The sequence below is a fragment of the Pleuronectes platessa genome, chromosome 15 (assembly GCF_947347685.1).
Source record: "Pleuronectes platessa chromosome 15, fPlePla1.1, whole genome shotgun sequence".
In the NCBI taxonomy this organism is placed as follows: Eukaryota; Metazoa; Chordata; class Actinopteri; order Pleuronectiformes; family Pleuronectidae; genus Pleuronectes; species Pleuronectes platessa.
The window spans coordinates 18,413,749-18,440,360 of NC_070640.1; the positions used below are offsets into that span (position 1 = coordinate 18,413,749).

General features: G+C 42.6%; 1 protein-coding gene across 5 annotated transcripts in view; it reads left to right on the forward strand.

Moving 5' to 3' along the window:
* The window catches only part of abr (ABR activator of RhoGEF and GTPase), a 139,091-nt gene that overhangs the window by 95,102 nt on the left and 17,377 nt on the right, over positions 1–26,612 (forward strand). For all 5 annotated transcript variants that reach the window (XM_053440916.1, XM_053440918.1, XM_053440919.1 and 2 more), the window contains 2 exons: positions 2,664–2,761; positions 2,849–2,980. In XM_053440916.1, the coding sequence (XP_053296891.1) occupies positions 2,664–2,761; positions 2,849–2,980 (230 nt within the window). The remainder of the gene's footprint in view (positions 1–2,663; positions 2,762–2,848; positions 2,981–26,612) is intronic.

The window sequence follows — 26,612 nt, forward strand, 5'->3', positions numbered from 1 at the left end:
CATGAGCTCGTCCATATGAAGAGATTTCAACTGAATTTAGATTTGATCTATATTAAACTAATAATCGAGTCACAGTACAGATGCTACATGCCAATAAAAAAGTATAATAGCGATGGTGATGCTTTTTGCTTTATCCGAATAAACTTCCCCCCCCCCACTACTGGTCCCTTTCAAATTACAGCTCAAACACTGGTGGAATTGCACAGTCCCCTTGATTTCTGCGTTTAATCAATCCAGCCACGGCTGCATGCAGTGTAATGCGTTGTTTGCCGTATTTGTTTTTAGTCTTCTCTCTCTGGTTTTCATGAAAACAATTCAGTTACATCCTGATTTCATTCCCTCAGAGGAATGTTTTTACTATCTCCTTTTAGCCTTTAAGCCTCAGGATGGTGGTTGTTGGGACGACTGATTATTTTTAACTGATTATCACTTCCCTCATAATTCTGTGAACCTGCAGTTTGACCCAGCATTCACCGCAGCCCCAAGCAAAGATTAGCTTCTCCGTATAAGATCACAGACACATTACAGGGGCTGCAGTCCTCAGCTAATTGAGGTGGAAAAGGATGGTATCCATTAACCCGTAAATCTAGGGGTCACAGGCCCCAAGCTGACCAAGTAATCCCCCCTCATACTCTGAGCCTGATAGTAAGTGGCGGGAATAACAGAAAAAACATAGAGTTTGGCCTCTTTCACTCTGTCCTACTTACCAAAACCTTCCTGGATCCACTGCGAGGACACAAAAAGACCTCTCCCATGTCTGGCCCTTTTTGAGTTTTCAGTCTGGACACATAACGCCCTTTCAGATGGAGAGGAAATCCACTTCCAAAGAGAAATCTCAGAGCTGACCAGGACTTATGAATGCCTCTACTCATGGCTAGATGAGAAAGAAAGGTCCAGTGTCTAGAACTAAAGATCTATCTAACTTTAACATAACCAAACTTCTGTTTGTAGTCATGAAAAGTGACTGAAACGCAACTTTGTCCCTCACAACAAACCGACTGCTTTAGTCTTGATACACCATCTCCTCACTAAAGCAAACTCTTGACAAGTAGTCTGTGTGTTCTTGAGGTGTCGGATGTCGAACCAGAGGTGGCTGTAACAAGCTGTTATGCTTCTGTACGAAGCGTCAGAGTACGATAACTGCTACGTTTAATAAATATCCCCCAGATGGTCACAGTGAATTCCCCTCAGCTGAACTTCCTTCATACCACAGCTGCTAATCTCTTCCTCGTTGGGAGTAATTATGCCCGAACCTCTCAGGATGCAGAGAAAACAAACACAGAGGGAATGAAACCAGATGGAATGAGGTTCCACTATACATTGTAACCCTGTTAGTCATAAATGTACAGCTGCATATGTCCATGCTTTCACCTGAAGGTCACTGCTCACACTGGGTGGATGGTTGGTATCCTTCCACAATGGTAACCAGGCTTTGGTCAGGCTGTTGTTTTTGATGTTCCAGCCTAAACAGGACATCTGCCACTCTTTACCTAAGGGTGTGTTTATATATTTGTATATGAGATTCAGCCGACTCCCCTGATTCTCTTGCCCAATCTTGGTGACTCTCCTGGTGAAAGGTCGAGCCGAACAGCCATCCATCACTCTGTCAGGCGGAGGTGCACTCAAGGGACCGGGTCCAGGCTGCAGGACGAACTACAGACACATAACAGACAGCCGGTAGCCCGCTCTGTAGGAACAGCAACAACATTTGAAGAAACACATTAACAGACTTAATTGCTCCGTGTAAGAGCCGTGTAATGTGCTGGACTATGGCCCACTGTATTGCAGCTGTCCCTCAGAACGGTTCCACGCGCCCCCCCCCCCCACCCACTGTCAACAGTCCGCTCTAGGGCAGGGGGGCGTGGCGGCGTGAGTGGCCCAGACCTTCGTATTTCTTTTTATATTTGGCCCTCGGGATAAAAAGTTTGGACACCCCTGGTCTACAACATATTGACATTTGGAAGGGCTGTTTGGTTTTTGATTGAACATGAGTCTTTTTCATCCAGTAACTGGACATTTGTTACAAATCTGAATTAGCTATTTAATCATATTCAGTCGTCGTGAAAACCTTGTTTAAATGTCTTTAAGTACAAATGGTACTTTAATTTGTGAGATTTATGTTTTACTTACATGATGTTGACTGCTGCTAAAGTTTAAAGGAGATATACATTTGTATGAGTAGAAGGGCACTTGGAGAGAGCAGATCTGCCACGTTATCAATGCATCCAATGTACATGTATTGACAGTAGAAGCATTTGGATACACAACAAATGCCAACTGTCCTTAGATATTATCAGTATATATAATATATATTTATTAGATATTAAGATATACTTATATATATTAGATATTACAGCACAAATATTTCCTGGATGTGTTCTTTATGAAACTGAATATTTGTTTGCTAATTGCTGTCTCTAATTATTCAGACCTTTTGATGAAATGATTGAATCTCCATTTTGTGATGTTATGTCCCCTAAACATCTGTTTTAACGACTAATAACTATAATAGCTGCATTTTTACCAGATGACAAAAAAAAGATGTCATGTAACAGTCAAGCAATCCTAATATTTATTCAGCCTTGAGGTTTGAAACTGCATTTTGTTACTGTTGCTTTATTTCAGTATCTAATGGACGTGTCCACCTTCTTTGTTTCCATTAGATCTGTACTGCACCCTTGAAGTGGACGCGTACGGATACTTCGTCAGCAAGGCCAAGACCCGAGTCTTCAGAGACACCACAGATCCTCATTGGAATGAAGTCAGTCACTCAAATATCTCCTTCTACCGCACATAGCTCACAATGAAAGTTAAATATCTAATTCTCCCCTCCTGTGTCATCCAACAGGAGTTTGAAATCGAGGTGGAGGGCTCCCAATACCTGCGGATCCTGTGTTACGAGAAGTGCTACGATAAAAGCATGCTCAACAAGGACGACAACGAGATCGTGGACAAGATGATGGGAAAAGGAAAAGTCCAGGTAAGAAGAGAACAGATGAATGATGATGCTTCACACAGCGAGAGACGTCTGTGTCGTCTCGGGGGAGATTTCCCAACATGTGACTCATTTGAATTAGCTGTCTAGCCTCTGTGCACAATGAGTTGGTTTTGTTATTGTGGCTTCTAATTACGCTGGTTGGTTTAATAGTCTGAAATAGAGTTTATTTAAGGGGGGGGTTCCCCTGTGTTGTTGTGAGAAATGTCATAAAAGTCCCTTTCAGAGACTTATTAACTACAAGCTGCCTTCACAGTGGAATCTGTGGTCTCTTGAAACTGAAGCACAACGCTGCATCCTTGTTTAGGTTATAGAGTGCAGCCTGAAGAGGAGTCACGTTTCCATTTTTCCAGAACTTCTTAGGAAAAATGCTTTAGTTAGGTGAAGCTTGACTCCTGTCATTTACCTGCAATTCGATCAAATTGCTGCTGCACTAAACACTTCCTCTTCTGCAGCCTGCTGATCAATAGAGCTTCACTTTATGCATTAGAGTCAACTCTGAGGGTTTAAGTTGTTCACCTAACGTCCTCGTGTTTAACTTAGGAGATGCACGTGTCAGTGCTAGAGAGGAGTTTGAAGCAGGTTATTTTTAAACACTTTCAGCTCTCTGAATTTTACAGATGAAATAAACCAGTTAAAACATTTCACAGTGTGTCTGTTGCTGCTGCTCATAGCTGGCAGTTTGAATACAAATCTCATGTCTAACCTAAAAAGTTGGGCAAACGCCCACAACAACTGTCGTAGCATTTCCTGTTTGTCACAACTTTTCATGCGCTTCTCATTGACTTTGTTGTTAATGTCCTTGAATGTTACTTTGGATTCTGTCTGGGGAGCAAATGGGAATGTATCTTAAGCCGTTTCAAGACACGAACTCCGGAGAATGTCCAAACAATTGAGTCTGGACATTTGCTGGATCCTGAGATATTTGTATTCTTTTATCTTTTTTTTTTACGTTTCTGGTCAGTCGCATGTTGGAAAGGTCATCAACACGCCCATTCACTCGACTACTTACATGTGCTCACTCGGACATGATCCGGAGTTTTATTAGGGGTCTGGCAGAAAAACCTCAAGGGATTGTCCAGAGCAACTGACTCTGAACTTTGTGGTCTTACGTACAGCTCCTCTGGAGATTGTCAGGAGATTATAGACTTCAGTCATGTCTGAAAGCAGCTTTAAAGTGACATTGGTTTGTGTCTTGTCACGAGTGTTTTCCCAAACATATTGTTCTCAGTTGACGCAGAAAAAAGCTTTAATGAGCACACTATTTAAATCTTCTTTTTTTGGTTACAAAAAGGTTCAGTTGTTTGTCAATGGTTCAGCATTCAATCTTTTCCGACAGTGAAAACCACCCCCTGGTATGCTGCCAGTCAAAGAGACAAATGCTGCTGCTGCCGCTGCTGGGAACATCCACTTTCAGCCAAAAGACCAAATATATACAGTACATATTGGGCTGACTCCCTGCAAGAGGGGAAAATAAAGAGGGGGGGGGACGGACAGGAGCAGAGACAGAGAATGGCATGTTTTGTCCCAGACTCTGAGAGAGAGAGAGGGTGGGAATGCTGTGCTAGCGTGTACTACAGAGGGGGTTGTTTGGATTAAGGATGTGTAGTCGATAGAGAAAGAAGTGGATGATTTTGATAGAGTCCTCGCTGTCACCTTCACCACAGAGGGTAAAGACTCTTGTGCTTGCAGAGTTGGTTCATTGTCACTAATACGTGGTGAAATCCTGAGCAGGACTTTAGTTTTGTCATATAAAACAGTAATCTCTAACACATGGCTGTGACTGCCGAACTGACTCATTCACTGAAACGTTTTGACAGTGAATTAGCTGCAGGGACGCGAGTCTGCTCCACAGTCCAGAGTGCGTATCTAAAGAGACTTCCACTTGGAGCCAAGCTGTTTGCTTTCCTGGTGAAGCTGCGTTTAGAAGGAGCCCTCAGTGTTTTGTTTGCCTCTCTGGAGACCCTCTGATTTATTTAACAAGCTTGTGGAATACTGACTGACCGTAAATGGGCATATTGGGCCTGGAGTTTTCTTTTCTTTTTAACCCTCTGCTGTTACTTCCCTTTGTTACTGATGGGAAACGTGATCGGAAGATGATATGATTTTATTTTGGCAGTGACTGAGTATTTTATATATAGGGTTTTTATGCAGTCTCTTCTGAAAATGGTATGCTAGTATAGTCAGCAGGTATAGTGATAGTGAAGTCCACCAGTGGGCATATGCACACACATATCTGTTCGAAATGTCTTGCCTCTGGGGCTTGCAGCGTGGTGGTATGTCATGTATTAATTGTTATATGAGCAAGGAGCGGAGTCGTTTTAATGAGGGTGTGTGTGTTTGTGTGTGTTCACGCTCCAGTGTGTAGGTATTCATATAAATTAGTGTCTAATAGATGGTGTCATTTATTTTGTTCCTGTCCCCTGTCATTTAGGGCTGTGATCTGTCATATCTGCATCATATACACCCTCTACGGCTACACACACACACACACACACACACACACACACATACACACACACACACACACACACACACACACACACACACACACACACACACACACACACACACACACACACACACACACACACAAGATGACAGTAACGCTCATTTTAGCTTGATCGAGTGGCTGGTCCACAAGGGAAATACCTACCAGTTCATCCTGCTGACGTCCCCCACAGCAGATAACCTCTGATCTCTGAGGTCACGTGGCTAATCCTCCATTAAACAGCAATGTCGGGGTTCTACTCCCCCCTGTCCTTCAAACTGGCATTACAAATGAACTCTTTAATGTTTCCAAGCAGACATTAACAGTAAGTTATCAGTATCGGCTCTGAAGAAGGAAAAGAGCTGCTTTGTAATTGTTTGGCTTGTTGTCAGTTTTTTTTGTTCTTCAAGCACCTGATTGTCCTCTGGCTAAACAAACCTTTATTCAGCAACTCCGATTATTTTTGCTTTCAGACCTCAGACCCTCAAGTGGATGTGTTTTGAATTAAACCCTCTTCAGGACTAAAACCATAATACAATAGAACTATTTTCTCAGAGACTGTGCTCCATCTTGGTATAAAGATACACAGAGTCCTGAGCTGGTTACTGTTGGAAAGTGCAAACAGTCTCCTGCTTTGCCTCATGCATTGTGCAAGTTCTCCCAAGTGACCCTGATGTACCAGCTATAGCTGCAGATACTTGTCTTCAGAGGAGCGATTATATAACTGTGGGTTAATCGCTGTAGTGCTTTGTGTCGCAGAAACTCTCATCATATCACCCAGCATCAGTGATGCTTTCATCTGGTATCCCAGCCCATAGCTTCCCACAGGGCTCACCTCTTAGCACTTTTATTACTTTTCTTATCATGGAAGATGTGTGTTGTCTCTCATACGCCCACCAGCACCTTCTGCAGCTCAGTCTGTCGGCTGTTTGGACGACCGGTTCAAATCAAGAAATGGGATGTCTTGCGGTAGACTGACATTTTGTCCATTTTCAAAGTGCGAGGTGAAAGAGAGCGGTGTATGCCAGAGAGCTGGAAGTTCATTTGTGTATCTCGGCCAGCCTGACAATACAGTCAGCAGCTGGAGCAGCAGCAGCAGCAGCTGTGGTCCAGAGGTCAAGGAGGCAATTAAGTTACTTTAAACGCTTCATGTCTGATTGCTGCAGTTGGCGTCACAAATCACTGTCTACTCATACGGGCATGATGCACTGACAGTATTTCAGGCTCAGTGTAACTTAAACTTACTGGGCATATCATAATCTCCTCCGGTCACACATACACGAAAGTCAAGCTAATATGGCGGGTCAAAGTTTAACCTTAGACGAAACAATGCTGTGATTCTTCTCCTCACTCCCATAGATTGGAAGTGAATGTACGAGTGAGCCGTGCCCTAACTCCAGAAGTTGCCTGACAGTCTTAATATTAAAGTAATCCAGAGATAGCTGTCTGTACAACCGTGGGTGCATGGCCAACGGGAACAGCTAATAGCTAAGTCAGCATATGTGATGGTTCCAATTTGCCAAAATAATAATTAAAAGGGCTTGATTTTTATCCCACAGGTAACTAACCTTACTTCACGGCAGCAATATGAGTCTGTCACTGAGGAGGTGCTGGCCTATCCCCACGTGGTGCTTGATGAATGTCCTGCTGATACTGTGTAGCTATATAGAAGCTACTCTATGTACTGTAGCTGACTGCGGCAGCCATGTTTCGGTCTTCCCTTCAGTCACGAAACATGTGCAGTAATGTCCCCCAGCAAAGAAACAACACCTCAACTTTTCCTTTCCTCTTCCCATCATCCCTCAGACTCTCTGACCTCCCTCTGCATGATGCTGGGGGGGGGGGGGGGGGATAGGGTTGTTTTTATTGGTTTGCAATCTCCGCTGAGCGTAAGTCAGCCCCCGATGTCAACAGTGTTACAAGGCCTCAATAAGCAGTAACATGATCGTTTTGAACGGTTTCCTGGAGATAATGGGAGCCAGGAGAAGTTGGGCATTAGGAATGAATAGGGAACCTGGGTGATGAAACATGTTTGTTCCTGGCAACTCTTAGCTCCAAAGCTGAGGAGGAACAGGGGTGCACACATTAGCCATTGTTACTGTAAAAGTCCGGGTTCAGAGGGGTTGTAAACTTTGAGGCGAGCACATATGTGCACTCTCATCCCCACTTAAGAGCCAAAGCTTTTTCCTACATGAAGCATTAGATGCAAAGTTTGACGTTTTATTAGTTAAAGCGGCATTGTTTGGCCTAACAGCAAACTGGCCATCTGGATAATCGGCCGTGAAGTTTTTGCAGCCCAGTGGCTTTCAGCCAGCACAGGATGTGAAGTGCAGGCTCTGATCTAATCTTTCAGTGTTTGCCATGCCAACTTCAGGCTGTCATGAGATTGAAATACGGCCTGGTAAGTGTATCTAGAAATATGTTCGCTATGTGTAAGCGCTGAGGGAAATTTTAGCAGGACAACACTGAAAGTATTTGTCAGCAGACGGGTAAATAAATCTGCAAAGAAAATCCCCACAAAATTAAAAAGTGATCATACGTTTCTGGAATTCTTCATTTCTAAACTTCATCTAAAGAAAGGTTTTTTGTCGCAGTGTAGCATACAATTTACACTGATGGGAACAAAATTAGATTTTTCTCTATTTTGCTCTGCATGGGGAAAGCCTGCACTCCCAATGTTGTGTTCTGGGATGTAATATCTGTTCGAAATGTCTTGCCTCTGGGGCTTGCAGCGTGGTGGTATGTCATGTATTAATTGTTATATGAGCAGGGAGCGGAGTCGTTTTAATGAGGGTGTGTGTGTTTGTGTGTGTTTACGCTCCAGTGTGTAGGTATTAATATAAATTAGTGTCTAATAGATGGTGTCATTTATTTTGTTCCTGTCCCCTGTCATTTAGGGCTGTGATCTGTCATATCTGCATCATATACACCCCCTACGGCGCCACACACACACACACACACACACACACACACACACACACACACACACACACACACACACACACACACACACACACACACAGCTGTCAACAACCCTAACAGATGGGATTCTGCTGCATGTGTTCACCCCCCCTGGAGACTCACACACACAAATGGGTGATGGGCTGATGCATTGTAAATGATATCAATAACTCCAGCCTGCTACATTACGTAGTATTTATTAGGCCTGTGCTTCCTTTGTCTGCCGTGTGTGTGTGTGTGTGTGTGTGTGTGTGTGTGTGTGTGTGTGTGTGTGTGTGTGTGTGTGTGTGTGTGTGTGTGTGTGTGTGTGTGTGTGTGTGTGTGTGTGTGTGTGTGTGTGTGTGTGTGTGTGTGTGTGTGTGTGTGTGTGTGTGTTTTTGTTTTCATTCAGAAACAAAGATTGCTATTTTATTCCCTTTGTTCCCTCCACAGTCTTTTTTCTCTCAGTGATGGTTTTTAATGAGTCTCATCCCTCATAGTCTGTGTTTAATCATACAGCGCTTTTTTTTTACAGACCCGTCCCCATTAAGCTGAACTTCCTCATCAGACAATCCTTGATCTGTGGAGCTGATAGAAGCGTTCCGATGGCATTTTACACTTTCCCTGTCATCTCGCCTCAAAGAAAGTTCCTCACTTTGACAGCTTTCGCTTAAAACATCCTCGCCCTGCCACTTGGGATACACATGCCCTAAATAGCTACATGCAAACCTGTAAGCGGTCTTCTTAGATCATGCAAACATGCAGGTACCCACTTCTCGTCTCTTTGTGAGGAGAAAAGGAAAAACCCTCTGACACATTTGATCAATATTTGTTATGCAGCTTAATGTTTTTATTATTTTCTGGGCTTAATGTCATCTTGGTTCAAGCATTGGAAGTTATAGTGTATTTAAAAAAACATCTTCTTACAGAATATACTTTGGACTGTGCAGATGCAGACATGCACTGAACTCAAGATGATATGTGGAGGGGCTGTATATGAGTACACAAATGTCTGAGTCAGTTGTGGTAGACGTTCTCCAGAGTTCTCAGCCCCGAGTCAAAACTCAGAGTGAGAACATAGCAGAAAATGTATTAGGAGGATTCACCATGAGCTGGTGGGTGAGGGCATTTCTAAAACGCGATGGACCAAAAACTGTAATGATAACTACAGTCATTCCAGTCTAATCCAGTCTTTTTAGTTTTTGTCAGTTAAACTGGAAAGTGCCTATTTATTAGAATCTTTAAAATCAAAATCCCAAGTCATACTCACTCATATTATATCAAGAGAAAGGATATTCCATCCACTGAGTCTGACTGGCAAGCCACCTCTATAACTCCATGCTGCAAGTGTGGCTAAAAACTAAATAAACGCCACTTTTGAAAATGATGAACAAACTCTTACTAAATTCAGAATCTAATCAGATCCAATATAAGTGAAGGGGTGCCAGAGTAGGTTAAATTCTCAGCTGCTGGACTCTGTACAGTCGGAGGCGTTGGACGGTCTTTATGATTCAGCCAAGTTGAAAGAGTGAACTGTGAACCGCGTAGGAAGAGAAAATCTGAAAAACTGTTCTGTAGCTTTTGGATGACTGAGGACTCTGTGAACGAATAAAGTGAGACCATAAAAAGGCCGTTTGAAGGCCGAGCGATCTGTGGGACTTCTTTCTTTCTTTTCCCCTAATTTCAATAGCAAAAAAAACACTGCTCTCCTGCGAACTTCCAAAATGTCGGGGGAAAGCCGCATGATAATTGGTCCTCATTATGACATTGCATAATCTTCCGAGGAAGTGTAATAGATTGACAACAGATGTATGATTTCCTACTATGAACATGCATATGTAGCACATGTGGAGAGGGCAGAGACAGAGATGGAGAGAGAGAATAGGAATGAGATGTCCCAGATGGTGGCCAATTATGTGATGCTGGGAGTTAAAGTGAGAACAAAGGAGCTCATCACAGCGTGACGAACCAAACACTCTCCAGAGAGACACTCCACGCATTTACCACCGTCCCTTTGTCTCGTGGAAGAGTCAGGGTTCAGAGATAATTGGGAACAGTCCAAAGGAGGGGGGGCTCTGCTAATACATAGAGTGTCATATTTGAACACAGAGCTCATCAAGTGCATGCTCAGATAATACTGTGAGAGGGATCAAACCTCTTTGTCCAATTATAAGAGCTTTAGTTTTCCGTTTAGACCAATGAGGATCAGCTCACTGGGTTGGTTATAAATGTCCCACTTGCTCTCTTAGGATCAGCTGCTTATTGGAGCTGGAGGCTGAGAGCTGATAACACAGAGGCTCTTCAGTTTAAGAAGGTAGAAGAGGCCATTACTAAGACAAGTAGACTGCAGAGCTCACCGAAGGATTGTGTAGGTCACACTCAGCTGAAAAATCCCTGTGTGGTCGATGGAGGAATGTTCTGCCTGGAGATGCACACTCGGTTTCTGAGCTCTCCTCTTTGGTCGATTAAAGGTGTGTCTATTGTTGGCTATTATGTTCGCATTGGATTGTGTATTGTTTTGAATTAACCATCTAGAATGACATTCAGGAGGTCCAACAGTCTCCTCGTGGTAGCACATTTTGATTCACTAGATCCACTTTTCATAGATATCAGTGGCCTTAACATGACAGATTTTTTTTCATCAAGATCCAGGAATTATTCTCTGAGAAATCAACACACATTTCAAACGAAGCCCTATGTCACTATGTTGAAGATCCGGATCCATATCACAACCTGGTATTTGTTCAGAAATTAGCAAACTATTTAAAGGAGTAGAGTTTGACATCTTGGGAAATGCCCTTGTTTTTCTTCTTTGTGAGATTTAAATGAGAAGATCATAAAGACTGGAAATGGGGGTAAGCTGCTAGTCTTGCCCTGTCTGACATATCTTTTAAGCAGCACCTTTAAAACTCACACAATTACAATCTGTATAAAATTTTTTAAAACATCAGCTATTTTGGTTTTATTGCGTGTCTAAGCCAACCAGCTGCAGGCTGTAGCCTTTAATTTATCAGACAAACATGAGTGTGGTATATAATATATGTCCTAAAACTCTTTACCCAACTATTAAGTGTTTAAGTGCAGTATATTTCCCAAATATGCTGATTTAAAGAAGCGCCACCTCTCTCCTTCTCACTTTCCTCCTTCGTCCTTGGATGACAGAGGGTGGAACATCTCCTCAGAGACAGGCCTGCCTCTCTATCTTCTTTTCTTTCTTAATCAGATTTCACATCACTGCCAGAACTGAGGCTGTGACCACCAGATGCAACTCTGTCTTTTTTTATCCCCTAGAACCCAGCGAGACCAGGACACTTTCTCCCTCATCCTTTCCCTCTTGCTGTTGTTGGCAGCCTCCTGGCCATTATTAAAATAAATGGGCCCGAGCAACACGCTGTGTCCCAGCGTGGAGAGCTCTGGCTTTCATGTGTCCAGTCAGGGGACCAGAGTCGTTTGTACATCGGTGAGATGTGATGGATATCCATCTGTTGCTGACGTTCGCTCCGGGCTGCGTTTGTTTTGATCCCCTCATTACCCTGGGGAAGCTGGTGCTCAAGGTTGTACAGTTATGAAGCCGTAGCATTGACTCAAATGCCACTTTGTTAAAATGCTCCTCTGAGCTGTTTGTTTAGACGGGGTGATTGTGCAGGAACGTCGATGCTTTCCATATGGCCCGAGCTGGAGTCTGAGATTGAGCAAGTATTCTCCCGCTGTGGTTCTGCACCTCATTATGCATGGTTGATGAACAGTGGAGCCTGTACGAGCTTTCCTCTCAAAGGACTTGGAGATATTGTGTAGAGGACAGTGGGGCAGCGGTCTGCAACAGGAATACTTGGAATTCTAATTTTTGGCAGAATGCTGTCTTGTTTAATGTTGTATTGCCGAGGCATGAATCAAAAGCACATGCAGGAATTTCTCAACTTTCTGATTTTCAGCTATTTTCGGTATATATTTACTGACCTCCTCTGGGAAGTTCTCGTTCTTTAACCCTTCTAGGTTCAAAACCTTAACCTCTTCAAGTTCCGATGTGTTGCAGGGTGACCTCTCGGTTCTGCACTGTTTCCAACTACAGCCTATGTACTGTTTAGCATTTCACTCTAAATGTTTCTCCAGAACAGTTTTTTTTCTCTAAACGTTTCTCCATAAGACTGGGATTACTGACATCCTGGTTTTCTGTTCTGCGACCTCTGGAAGATCTTTGTGAAAGCAGAATCCAACGACAAAATTGAGTGTCAGCAGCAGTGGTTCAGATCTAATGATGTTTGTACAAAGTTCGGTGGCCTCTCCAAACAAGATGGGAGAAACAGCTGACAAAGAGCTCACTACTGTGGTTCTGATTATCAGCCATAATATTTTAACCATCCAAGGTAGATTCACTACATGCAGAGATTGTTAGACAACGTTACAGGCTCCTGTATAAACCATGAATCCATATGATGTCCACTGCGTTTTAAGAAAATTGTGTTTTATTTGCAATGTCAAGGAGAAATATTTCACTACCCACAATCCTCAACTGCAGAAGATTGAAGCTGATTAGAGCTTGCTTTTACCATGGAAATGTTTACCACAACTGTGAAAATCCTGTTGGATGGATCAGTGTAACATGATTTCTACGCCAGAGCACCACAGAAAATAACTACGGGGTTAGATTTAAAAAAGGAAACACATCGTTACAGGATAGTTTCTTCACTCTTTAAATAATCATGTACACAGTGTAAATATGCCCTTTTGGACTTCCCCATACTTTTTTGCTCCAAATCAAATGTGTATGGGTCATGATTCATCTCGCAGCTGGTCGGCCTGATCCCAGGCTTTAAACTCTGTTTATAAGGATTTTGTAAAGCATCAATGGAGAAAATGTTTGAGAAATTTACTTCTGGAATCGAGCCATTGTTAAAGTGGGTGCACACTGTTACACTCCCTTTGCGATGTCTGTTTAATTGTGTTTTGACATCCCTCTTGAACATTCACATAATTTTTGAAAGATGAGCCTCAACACTGGTGTGTGTTTGTGTGTGTGTTTGCTCCTTCCTAGGGAGCTCCTTGTCCTTGAACCCTTAGTTTTTGTTGAAGTATCTATATCCTGTGTCTGTGTGAAAGCCTCAATAAGCTGTCAGATCATACTTTATATGCTCCGCTTTGCCCTGAGAGCCCCAATAGCTCTCCACACTGCCCCTGTCACTAACAGAACTCTGCTTAATAAGGTGTTCAATGATCATGCTATACAAGCTTGTTTTTAAGGGAAGTGTTTATAATTTACAGTTTCTGAGCTCGTCGGTTTCCCAAATCTCCAGATAATACAGTTCCTTCACAGCACATGAGAGTGAAACAGTAGCTGACTCTGAATCAGTAGCTTGAGGTACTGCAGCTGTTATTTTTTAGGTTGCTGCGTGCAGGTTTTGTGCTGCAGAGGCATCTGCTCGGCTCCTTTAGAGATCCACGGGCGAGTCGAGAGAGAAAAGCTCCCAACCACAAACATGCATACTGAATTTGCCTTCGAGACTGCAGGTTGAGGAGAATGCGCTTATTAATAGTGCTCCTCTTCTTCTCAGGCTTGTAGGGAGATATTGCAAGGTCTCTAAAAAATGGGCCTTTTAGCCAGTAGCCTTCAACCCAAACTGTAAGCAATAGCCTGACGTACATTGGCAGAGATGAGGTCCAGATTTCTACCAAACCAAAACAGAACAGTAGGTCAGAAGCAAATAAACAAACATCAAGTGAGGGCATGTATTTAGATTTATGTTGTAGAATCGAGATGAAACTTTTAAAGTTTTAAAGCTCAATGTTTTTTCTGGTAAAAAGCTATATATATCTATAATGGTACTGTTAAAGATAGCCTTTTATAAGTCATTATTACTCATAAGGTATTTTACTCAGTCGATTCAGGTCATGGCTCAACCCTCTGTGCTTTTGTGTTTGTTTTCCCTTCAGCAAGTCCAGGTGACCTTTCCATTTTCCTTCCTCTCCTCTTACTGGGTATGAATTCTCAGTGTTTAATGTGAACGTAGAAGAAACTGACTGATCACGAGTAACATTTCAGCCACATGTACAGGATACACGTTCAGCTTCTTTTAAAGGATCGGGCTTTTGAAACTTCATGGTGATTTAGAAGTTGTTGTTGTTGAGTCTATTACATCCCGTGACATTTTGCTTTTCCTACGGCGGGACCGTGAGCAGTGCCCCTTGTTTGATCCTGTTTTATGACTTCCTGTCCCAGGGCGAGGGAGGGAGACTGCCCGTTTCCTGTTTGGACTGTACCGACTTTATGAACCCTGGCTGGTGTACTCGTCACTCAAGCTGTCATCTAATTATGTATTTTTAGGGATGTACGATATGGATTTTTTTCAGCCAATTCTGATAACTGATAATGACCTGCTTAACATTGGCAGTTATCCATACCAATAACCAGTAATCTCACTTTTTTATATTCAAAAAGGATTTTCATAAAACCTAATCGTTGTTGTTTGTGAACCTGAGCATGCAGCACTGCCTTTCAGAGCCTCATCCAGCCACTGAGCCGTCAAACTAAGGGTATTCACTGGATTCACAGTCAGAGGCTTATATGTCCTCGGAAAAAAATGTAAGCTTATGTCACGTACGTTGGTACATTGGCCTTTTCACTGGCAAAACCCAGATTGATTGCTTTAGCCTCTTGCTCGTCACTAGCACACTTCTTTCTACTAATTTCCAAATGCCTAAGGAATTCAAATCCTTGCCGAACATGAACGTCATGAGCATGATAACTTTTTCCCTGCAGACTCCATCTCTGCTACCCACTGGTGTAGTAACATCATTGCAGTTTTCTGCTCTATTTATCAACTTCAAAAAATATATATTATATATCCCTTTACTGGCCTATAATTTATCAGTCCCCATAATTATTGTGCATCCCTATATATATTTTATTTTCATCATGCAATATCAAAAAATGCCTTACAGCTTTCTTCCAGTCCTAAATTCATTTTGTGTGTCATTAATGTTTTTATAGTGAGAATCCTCACTGATCTTTCTCCAGTCCAGCTTCACAGATGTGTAGCTGACAGTTGGTCACCATGACAGGTCTTAATCTTCATTAATGAAGCAAAGCATTCCTCACTTGGCAGAAACACTTATGATGTAATGAGTTAAATTATGTAAACGTATAACGCTTCTACATTCTGTGAAACACTTGATAACAAAGCTCTTGTTATTGGCTTCTTGGATTTCTGACCCGAGACCCTCGGCCTCGGGCCCCCCTTTTTTTGGCCTCTGATGATGTAATTGTTTTGATGTGGAGGAAATGTTTCTCAAGTCCCTCCAGACATCTCACATGGATGTTTTGAACTTGTCAGCTGTGTAAAAGATGAGATCACTGCCAGTGTCCACAGCCTCATCAAACCCGGTGTGGGTGATGCAGAGCACGGCTGACACTGTGTCTAACATGTCCGGAATCAAAGAAGCATTTCAACCAGATCTACTGCACCTCTTCTCACATCACAAAAGATTGTTAGGGAATGTTAAACCTGTGCTTATGGTCCATTCAAGTGGAGGCGGAATAATTGGAAAAATTAGTTCCTGACAGGGAAAATTCACATGAATGCATCGTCAAGCCGGAGCAAAATGACGGAAAGTTGTTACACGATTTGCCAAACTGCTGACGTCGACTATAAACTAATGACCATAATATTACGATCAGCTCTAAAATTTAGCTTCTAATGTGAATTTGTCAAATGGTATATTTGTCACGTGCAAACTGCATGACCATCACTCTGTAGCCAAATCAGATGATTGTGTGATTGACATGCATAAGTTTTAAATATTCTATATGCATGTCACACCTGAATCTTTTTCCTTTGCTCTTTGTTCTTATAATAATATTGAAAAGAGGTGTCAGAGTGTTGTTTAAAAGTTATAAACACACAAATGCAACTCCATTCTGACTTCGAAGCACATGAACACACCGAAGTAGGAACAACAATGTCACAATTGGAACATCCAAGGATCACGTAAATGCACAAGATATTCAATCCTTGAATTTTAAACTTGCTTTTAGTTACAAAAACACAGCAACAGTGTTTCTGTCAAAGGCAGCAACTCACACTTTCTTGAAACTTCTTGAAAGTTCTATGATGTTGTAATGCAAAACTTTATTAAGGCACAATTAAAAAGTTTGCAATCGTAAAATATTCCACCATAAAGTGAACTACAAGAGTGCAGCAGTTTGAACAACCTTGGAGAACAACACGGTTCTCTCCGGCTCTTGGTGCTTCTCAGATGACGACTCCCCTCTGTGTGTTGCCTCGCTTGAAGCACCCTGTTGCATAACTGGCCTTTTGTTTCTGAATTCATCTGAGAAGTCTTTTTTTAAAAAGCGTCCCAGGCGGAGGCATAAAATGTGGTGATCCGGCGGGGGCGCACCGGCTCGGAGTGTGTACCTGTTCCCTGTTCTGCTCCTGCTTTCAAAGAGCTGCGTGGGAGTTTATGAGGGAGGGCACCTGTAATGTCTATCTCACAGTCACAAATTCAAATTTTATTATGTGTGTTGTACAATAGCCAGGAGAGGGATGTGTGCTCCTTGTGTGAGATTCAGGAGGAGTGTAGGAGTTGTTTGGGTCGTTAGCATCTCTGGCTGCTGTCTTGTTCCCCTCCCTCCACTGTGACCTGATAATGCTTCACTCAGCACACATGTGGAAGTGTCGTTCTGCTACAGTCAGCGAGAAGCCACCGTGATCCAGCCACACTAATCACTCCAACGCCTGCTCGGTATCGATCTGTAATGGGAAACACAAAGTAACACACCATAAGAAAACAAATGGCTTGAATACAAAGTGCTACAGAACAGAAAAAAATAGCTAAAAATACAGAAGGAAGTACATACATGATATTGTTAATAATATAATAGAGATAAAGAAAGATAATACCCTGGCATGGTAAAACTCTTGTTTAGTTTCTTATACGTCTTCTATACCTGTGAATTGGAAAGTGAAACCAGGCGAGTCTCAGAGCAGAGTGAAGGTGAAAGGAAAGAGGAGAGTAGAGTGGTACATCAGAGACGAGGCGTTTAGCTGCAGATCTTCCTCTTGAGCCTGAGGTGGTTTGTCTGCCCTGCTAACACTGTTACACAAAGACTGGTCAACATAACAACCCAGTGACCAGGGTTCATGTCTGGAGCCGAGGCCGCCGCAGTCTCCATTGACTGAGGAATTGATTTTCCACTTGCACATTGACTCATCTTGTTCACCTGCTAATGAGGTTTTGACCTGACACCGATTTTTTTACTCATTATTGGTGACGGAGAGGAGGATCTTGAAGGGTGTTGGGGCTGCTGTGAATTAGTTAGAGAAATAGCTGACCAGGTCGTCCAAGGAGGTGTTCCCGATGGGTGTATTATCACAAAGAGGTTTTCACAGATGTCCAAGGGAGCTCTTGATGGTAGAAAAACAGGAACATTGAGAGACCTGATATATTTTTTTCAAAATGATGCGGTTTGATTGAATTTAAGGGGACTGTGGGCCTTGGTGGAGGAATGTGCACCACTGATGCTGATACTCTAACTGGTACGGAGACAAAAAGCTTTTGTGGATAGAGATGTTTTAGTTTGAAAATGGCATTTTCAAACTACAACATAGTAGTATTGATGTAGCCTTAGCTTAGCGTAAAGACTGAACAAACAGGAAAACATATCAGCTCTATCGATATCTGCTTTAATCCAAGTCTTGGTTCAATGGGATGTTAAATCAGTGACCCTCTGAAGTTGCCGCTGGTTGCCTGGTATATTCGTAGACGTCAGCCTCCTCTTCATAACACTGGGAAATTTTTCACTTTGGAAGCACTGAGTTGGTTTTGACACTGTGGCTGTTTGAATCTTGAGTTGTACCTGTGTAAAACATAGTCCTATCCAAGCCTCTCGTCCTAACTTCTAAATACTCCTATTTGATTTCCCCCCCTGCACATTTCCCCTCAACCTCCAGTGGTGTAATACTTTCTTATCTCATTTCATGTCATTGACGACCGTCCTGTCACACCTCCTCCTCCTCTCTGTTATAGTCCCGTGTCCCTCCTCTCTCTCCGTGTAATCTTCCAGGTGGCTGCGTCCAGTCAGCCACGGGTTCACACTTCAGAGTGAATTATTCAAGCAGGTCAGCGGTGGTGTCGTCCTGTGAGGCTGCACTCTCTTCATCACTGGAACTGGGTCACACCGTTCGCTTCAGATGTAACGCAGCCGTGTCGCAGTCAGGCAGAGACCTCCACTTCAGTGTGCTGGGTTCACAGCCACATCACTGGAGGACAGGGTGGTGTGTATTTTCAGAAATCACAGCCGACTCTAGTTTACAGCAAAGAACATGTCACCTCTCAGACTCACTTCTTGAGTTTGTCCTATTTAAATAAATTAAACTACTGCCAGGTATGACAGCAACCTGTCTGCGCCTTTTCCAGAAATACCTGATAACGACAGTGATGCTTAAACATCAAATATGTATTTTGATGATAGTAGTGTGTAGTTTTATAATATTAAGATGTTTGAGTAGCTTTAGTGATTAAAATTTATTTAACACCAGTATTAGGGGTTTTGAACATGTAAACAGTTTTTTTTTTTCTTTTTCTATTTAAAGCAAAACCCAAGCTGAAGGTTGGCTGAGAATGTAGCTGCAGTGTTTGCTGGGGATGGGTGGATCAGATGTAATTAAAGAAAGTTCACGGTGTTGTTGAGCTGTAATTATCCCCACAGAGAAGCTTCTGGTGTGTATTCAACAAATACACTTGGAGCCTAGGGAGGACGCATTTGAATTTTGGTGTCGACTCTGCATCTAATGTTTTTGCCTTTATGGCTTTTTTTTTAGCTGTAACTGTGTCACATACAGACATTAACTCTGCTACTTTTCAGATATCAGGCTGACTTGGTTCAGTTTTATATTATTAGTGCTAACTTCGCTTTATACAGATACAGAGAAATCAACTGTGTCGTTAATCTTTGTGGGTAGCCATCCGAGTGATTTGAATGTTAATCAAATCATAATGAGGAATTAAATTAGACCGGATAAATCACAACTGAGCATCAGCAGTTAAAGCAAATGAAGTGGAAGTATAAAGATGTAGTAAAAATGTTGTATGCAGACAATGACCTGGATATCTGGATGGATGCTGCATGCTGAGGTGCAGCACCTGCAGTGTTGCTGCTTCACCATTTGCTCTTGCATCACTCTGCTTGTCAACTGCTTTGTGAGCTTTGCTTGCTCATGCTCAGTTTACCTCTCTGCTCTGTCCTTATCTGCCTCCAGTTTGTTCCATTTAGACTCAAAATACAGGTATAAACACCACTTTAAAAGGCTTTTCTAATGAGCTGATACCAGATTTACATGGAAGTGAAATATTAAGGCTTTAAATATCAGACTATTCATTGCGTTTCGTCCTTTTTCATTCATCCCGAATGCTTTGTTTTTCCACCCACTCTCCATCATAGAGAAGATGCAAACACACTGATCTCCATTTCAACTCAACCACACCCAACAACAGACTGGAGCTATAAATGATAATGTAACCTGCACCCAGCTCTTTCTCTTTTCTTACCCCCTCACTCTCCATCACCACCTTTTGTTCTGAAGTGCTTAATAAGTGATGGAGCGCTTAATCGAAGGAAGCCCCCCCCCCATTGGCTCAGATGAAAGAGAAGCAGGAATAATCTGCGGAGCACCCTGAGGCTGTGATTTCCCACCCTGCCAAACCCCCCTCCCACCTCTGCACTCCCATTTTAGCACTCACACTGTACCCTGAAGGACCCTCTCTCAAACAGCCCCCACACACACACACACACACACACACACACTCACACACACCTCCTTCTTTACACTGTTTACCCTTCCTATATCCTGCTTTCGAGAAACCGGCTGCAGAGATCAAAGTGGGAGACTGGGTCATCCCTTAAACATACTTATAGAGACCCTTCATATTTTAATCTGATTGAATTACACGTCCACAACATGGCTTGCGGCCATCAGTGTCACTGAGTCGATCATGTCAGTCACTCACAGGCCCCAGAGAGCGCACATGATGAAAACACAGCACTTTGGTGTTTTTGAAGTTAGATAAGCTCGATGCCGCTTCCCTTTTATGAATTTCCTTTATTGATACGCATGTCACAAACGATCACCTCTTTGCTCACAAAGGAATAACAGTTGGAACAGTACAGAGGTGAGGACAGGAATGTAAATGTGTTGGGATTGTGCAGCATGAGTCGGAGCTGCAGTTCAAAGTGGGGGAATCAAACTGTGGACTCTCCTTCTGTCTAACGGAAAACTGCTTTAACATAAGAGTCAGTATATATAGAGAGCAACATTAAACAGTGCATTGTGGACATTATCCTTGTTCTTTCAATTTCTGCTCGCTGTGTAAGTTTATTGTAAAATGTCCCAAATATTCAGTTTTAAAAGAACAGTTTGAAGTTTTTGTGAAATATGTTTATTATCTTATATGTCAGTATTTTAAAGTACCGTATCTAGCAATGTTTATTCATTTGCTGAAAGTTTCATTAGATGAGATGATCAATACCCTTCTACTGTCCATAGCTTAGTTTAGCATAGACTGGAAACAGGAGAGCATATACCTCTGCCAAGGCCCAACAGTCCCCTTATGAAACCACATTTAAATTCACTAGATCCAGATTTTTGTTTTGGATCTGCACCAAAGCCCACAAACTCATAAATATCAGTCCCGAAACAGATTTTAAACTTTTTTCATCAAGCACCATGAATAATAACATGGGATAACAGTGTAAACATTGATGCCCTAATTCATAAAATCAGCATAGTGCATAGTGCATCCTTGCATAGTGCATCCTTTCACCAAGTTTCGTGGTAATTAGGGATGCACCGATATGGAAATTCTTGGCCGATACCGATACCGATATTTAAAATAACGATCTGGCCGATAGCCGATACCGATATTTGTTTATTTTCTTTTTGTTGTTATTCATTCACCCTTTTGTGCCAGAAAAATAATTAAATCATTATTTAAAAAGCACTATTTAAAAAATGTTCAGCCCTTCATCACTCTTGTCTTTTAATGAGCACAAATTGAATCAGATTTATGAAACAATCTTTGATTTAACTAAACTTTATTTAACAGAGACATATTATGCCCATTTTAACGCAAGTTGAAATGGTTCCTTGGGATCTTAATGAAATGACTGTAACATATTTTGGTCAAAATACCACAAGGATCATTTAAAACAGCACCATTTTACCCTGTCTAAAACAGCCCTGTTAAAGTATCATTATAGAGAACGCTCTTCTCATTGATTTACGGTAGCAGTATTGCCCGTTTATTAGATGTGTTATGGCTTCTGTGTGTATGACGTATGTTGTCAATTCCCTTGTTACCTGTGCATGAGAAGGATGAATAGAGCCGATGCACATGAGAATAAAGTATTTAAATAAGTACAGACGCTACGCTCATACTTTTTACGCCAAGTTAAACTGCGTGAGTCAAGATAACTTAACAAGCCCTCCTCAGTTTGACCTGTTTTTAGTGTCGGGCAGAAATCACATCGCGTCAACACCCACCGTGGCCCTTAGCGATGCTTGTTTTAATTAAACAGTCGGATTCCCCTGGTCCGCACCAGTTCTCAGTCAGCTGCTAGGCGCCAGCCGAGGCGCACCGCAGGGTGCCCCCCCGCGCGAACGGAGGGTTCCCCCAGCGGTCGCCGTAGCTGAGGTGATCCGCGAGAAGGGCCCGACACGCGTCCAGAGTCGCCGCCGCCGACCGCCGTACCCGGTCCCCTCCGCCTTCCGCGCCGGCGATGGACACCACCCCGCGGTCCAAGAGAAAGAAAGCCCCCGCACCAGTGACGCCGTGAGGCGCCACCGGATGAGGACCTCCCGGTGCCGCACACTGAGCCTCTGGCGGCGCGGAGAGGAGGGCGACGGAGCGACTGCTCTCCCAGCCTCGGCACGTGCCCGGCGGTTTTACCACAAATATGAACATTGGCCAATGATATCGGTGAAAGTCAAGTTTATTACCGATAAGCCGATATCAGTAAACGAGGCGAATATCCGCTACCGATGTTCGGCCGATAAATCGGTGCATCCCTAGTGGTAATCCATCCCAACGTTTTTGCATAATCCAAACCAACCCACAATCAGACAGAGGTGAAAACATAACCTCCTTTGCAAAAATAAATATCTACCAACCTCATCTCTAAAGAGCTTTAATTAACATGTTATATATAGATACATAGTTATTTGTACACCAAAATGTAAATATGGAAAGTTATTTATTTTTTTCCAGGTCTGACATGCTACAACATTTTCTCTCAGGATACCTCGAGCCTCCACTTTTGAGATTTAGAGGTGCAGGTCAACCTCAAATCTCAAAAAGAAGCCAGTAAGTTTATTCTCAAAATAGGAAAATATTATTTAAAAAGTGGACTATACCACCATCCATTCATATTTTAATGGTCAGGAAGGACAGGACCTACAGACTCCACAGAGAGAGGCCCCAGCTGGATTTGAGCCTGGAACAATCTCCCTGTGCGGAGAGACATGGTTCGGCTTCCTATTCCGAAATATGGAGTTGCAGTTACAGGATCTCGTTCATGTCAGATATTCCAGCTATGTCATTTATGACTTAGTTACATCACACACTTGGTTTGTTTCATGCAAAGAGGGAATATAGTGAAGGTCGGCTACAAAGCATTTACAGGCAGATGTTTTCAGCAGCTGTAGAAGGCTCACATGATGTGAACTGTAAAGTAAAACAGGGGCTTGTTCCACAGCAAACACCTGACTGTCGACTGACTTCATCACAGGAGCGCCAGGACCATCCTACGTTCAATAACTAACCAGGCATGGATTCCAACCTGCTCCGTATTCATGTCATGGCACCACAGTCGTTAAATTGATCATTAATTTATCTCTGGCCTCTCGAAGGTCTCTGTGATTGGCAGGGTAGTGCTGAAGCCTGCAGGAGCCGAGGCCAGAGAATCGCGGAATCAACAGAATCACGCTGCTTTTCAGGGAGCGGCCGCGCTCTCTCTCTCTCCCCCCTCATGGAGTTTGGAGTAGAAACCAGGACCTCGTTCAGCGCTCCCTTCCCCCTTCAGTCTGGTCATATGGAGCAGCTTTACGAGGGGCTGTGCCACCCAGCCCATCTATAATTAAGAGCCAGGACTGGTCCTGATGTCAGAGCACAGGCACTCAGACCTGAGCCATCTGTTCTCTCACCTTTTTTTGATTTATCTGCATATTAACATTAAATAATACCCCATTTTAAGATAAAATGTCGGTAAATTGACCTTCAATAACTTGGTGGTAAATAAGATGTTCTGTGGACCTCCTGTTGTCTTTGTAATGATGGAAGAAAAACAGAAGAATTAAAGTACTATAACCCAGCCTCTTTAACACAGCAGAATGGAGTGCTTAGCCCCAAACCTGGTAGAAAAACATCGCAAGGATTTCCACTTTTACTAATTACTCTCTGCTCTTTCATGTAGATTCCCATTCCCACAAGAACTTAATCTTATCTCCCTGTTGAATGCCCTCCTACTCCTCCTCCCCGTCTTGCATCTTCCTCTTTTTTTTTTATCATTCCCATGTCTCCCAGGCTCAAGGCCCCACACAGTTCATCCTCTCATACAGTTAATTTATCTCTATGGTATATTTGTATCTATGCCAGGGCCTTTTAGGAAAGGAAGGGCCCATTATTCCACTCCTCTTACGCAGAGTGAAACCAGGGAGCTGAAATATTTTGCTACCGACAATATTTAGACAAACATTATTGTGATGCATCACTCTCCTGTTCTTATTTTCCATTTCGATGTCACATATGGAGTAAATTTGGGTTCTGGTGAGCTGCGGCGGTCTCGCTAACTGCGAGGGCTATTTTAATATGCGGAGCTGCGTGAAGTGAACCCACAGTATTCTGGGTTAACATGTCTGCATGCACAGTCAATGTATGGGCATGGTGGTTTTTACGCCATAAAAAAGTTATGAGCCAGCACCAGAGAGAGCGAAGCGCAAGATGTATGAATGTACAGTATGTGTTTGTGTTCCGTCGGGGGGAGTGCATACGTGCGTGTGTGTTCGCTCCATGATTTTGTGGATGTGATTCGTTGTGAAGTCTCAGAGGCTGGTTGACCCGGTCATAGAGACGCCTGGGAGCTGCTGCTACTCTATAGGAATAACTGCGATCTGTGAGTTTTTATGAATTGAGTCTACCTGGATGACCACAGGTGATCAACTTCATTATTGGGATTTTATTATATATGAAGAAAAACAGTCATAGGAAGTGTCATGGGAAATAAAGGGGTTAGAGAAGACAATAACATGACACACTTTTGGAATGTGAGGGAAACATAACTCTGTTATGCGTTTCTGTTTTTGGGAACTGCTCCTCGGTCACTATCCTTAGAGTTTGAGGCTTTTCTTGACGGTTAAAGATAAAACCAGCAGCCGAAAACATTTGAATGCAGCTACAGAGCAATGTTAAAATTAGGGCCGTGCATGACTAAACAGAGGGGAGAGGCATCAGCCACAATGTGAGCAATGTAATGTGTGATGAGCAGCAACCACTGTGGTCACAAGTGAACGTTATGATTTATTGGTTAGCACTAAGACATGGAGTAAGTGTAAGATTCAAACAGAAGATTCATACATCCACTTTCAGTTACACAGCAACACTGATGTGGATTTTAGAGAATAATTATTGATCTTGTTAAAAAAATCTGGCATGTTAAGCACAGATCCAAATAAACATTCAGATCTCCTGAATTTAAATGAGTGGAGAGTTGTCCGAGGTGTCCGCTCTACTGAGTGCCATTCTAGTTACTTATCAGTTGTCATTTTTTAGTTCTAACACAAAGAATGAGTTTTTTCTTCTCTCAACAACTACATAGCTTCACTTTACAGTCTTGAGAGTTGGCTCTACCAATTCTCAAGACTATTAACCGAATTACATCAGTCGACCCTAAAAAAGTTGCAATTTACATCTTCATTTTGTGTATTAAATACTCTGTTCTTTGAGCGTCAATTAGACAAAATAAAGAAATTAGTCACATCACCTCAGGGATTTAAATCTTACTAGAACTATGTCATTACTACGAAGTCAAAGAAACAGTCAGGGATGCACTAATCTGATGTGCAGGATCATTACCGGTGCTGAATCCTCAACTTCATCAATCGTTGTGACTGATCCACATCGAACTCAGATCTTCCTCTTTTTGAAGTTCAGTGTTTCAGTGCTGTCAGTTATTGGCACTTCAGATTTGGTGCCACATAAATCCACACAGCGAGTTATAGAGTTTTTGAATTTGGGGGAAAAATAGAGCAGAGGTCTCATACTGACATATGCACTGAGTTTGGGTTATGGGGGAGAAAAATGTGGATAAGTGCATCTCCATCAAACATGCATTGACTGATTCAGGTCAATTCCAGGCAATGATGATGACTATGATTTACTTTTTTATTTTCCTGCCTTTGTTCGTCTCTTTGATGGATGCTGTGGTAACAGACCTGTCTTACATCAAGACTGACTGAAGCACATATATAACTCTGAACATACACACAGTCATAACACTCGTCTATTTCTGTGTGCCCCTTCTCTCTCATCTTACCCAAAAATATCTCCCATCTCCCTGTGGGTTTTTCTTTTTCTTTTTCTTCCCCCAATTTTCAAAACATGGTTTTCCCAGACATTCTTTCCACGATGTGACGCATGCAGTGCGCATATCTCATAGTTACGAAGCCTGGCAGTTAAAAATACTCTGTGGCGAGGGTTGGCTGAGGTCTCCTCCATATCAGCCCACCCCACCCTCCCCTGGTCTGCTACGCTGTCGCCCACTAAAAGTCAGACAGTCTTGTTTGATGCTTGATCGTCGCCACACAACACACACTAACCCACATGTTAGTCTAAAAGATTGTGGTGTCAACTGTCTTCTGCTATCTGAGACGTCTCATGATGACATGATCAGTTTGTTTTGTTAAGCTCAGAGCTGACACAGAATTAACAACGGTGCAGTTCCAGTTGTAAACCTGCCTGTTTCTCTTGGCTTGTGTTAATGGTCAGACGCTACCTCAGAATTACTCCTTTGCATTAGTGAGTCCTCCTCAAACAGTGTATGTCCAAAGCTTTTTATAAATACGAGGTTTGTGTTTCATCCTACCTGGTTTATCTGCAGATCGACACAGAGTTCAGACCCAAGTTTTCAAATTATAGCTC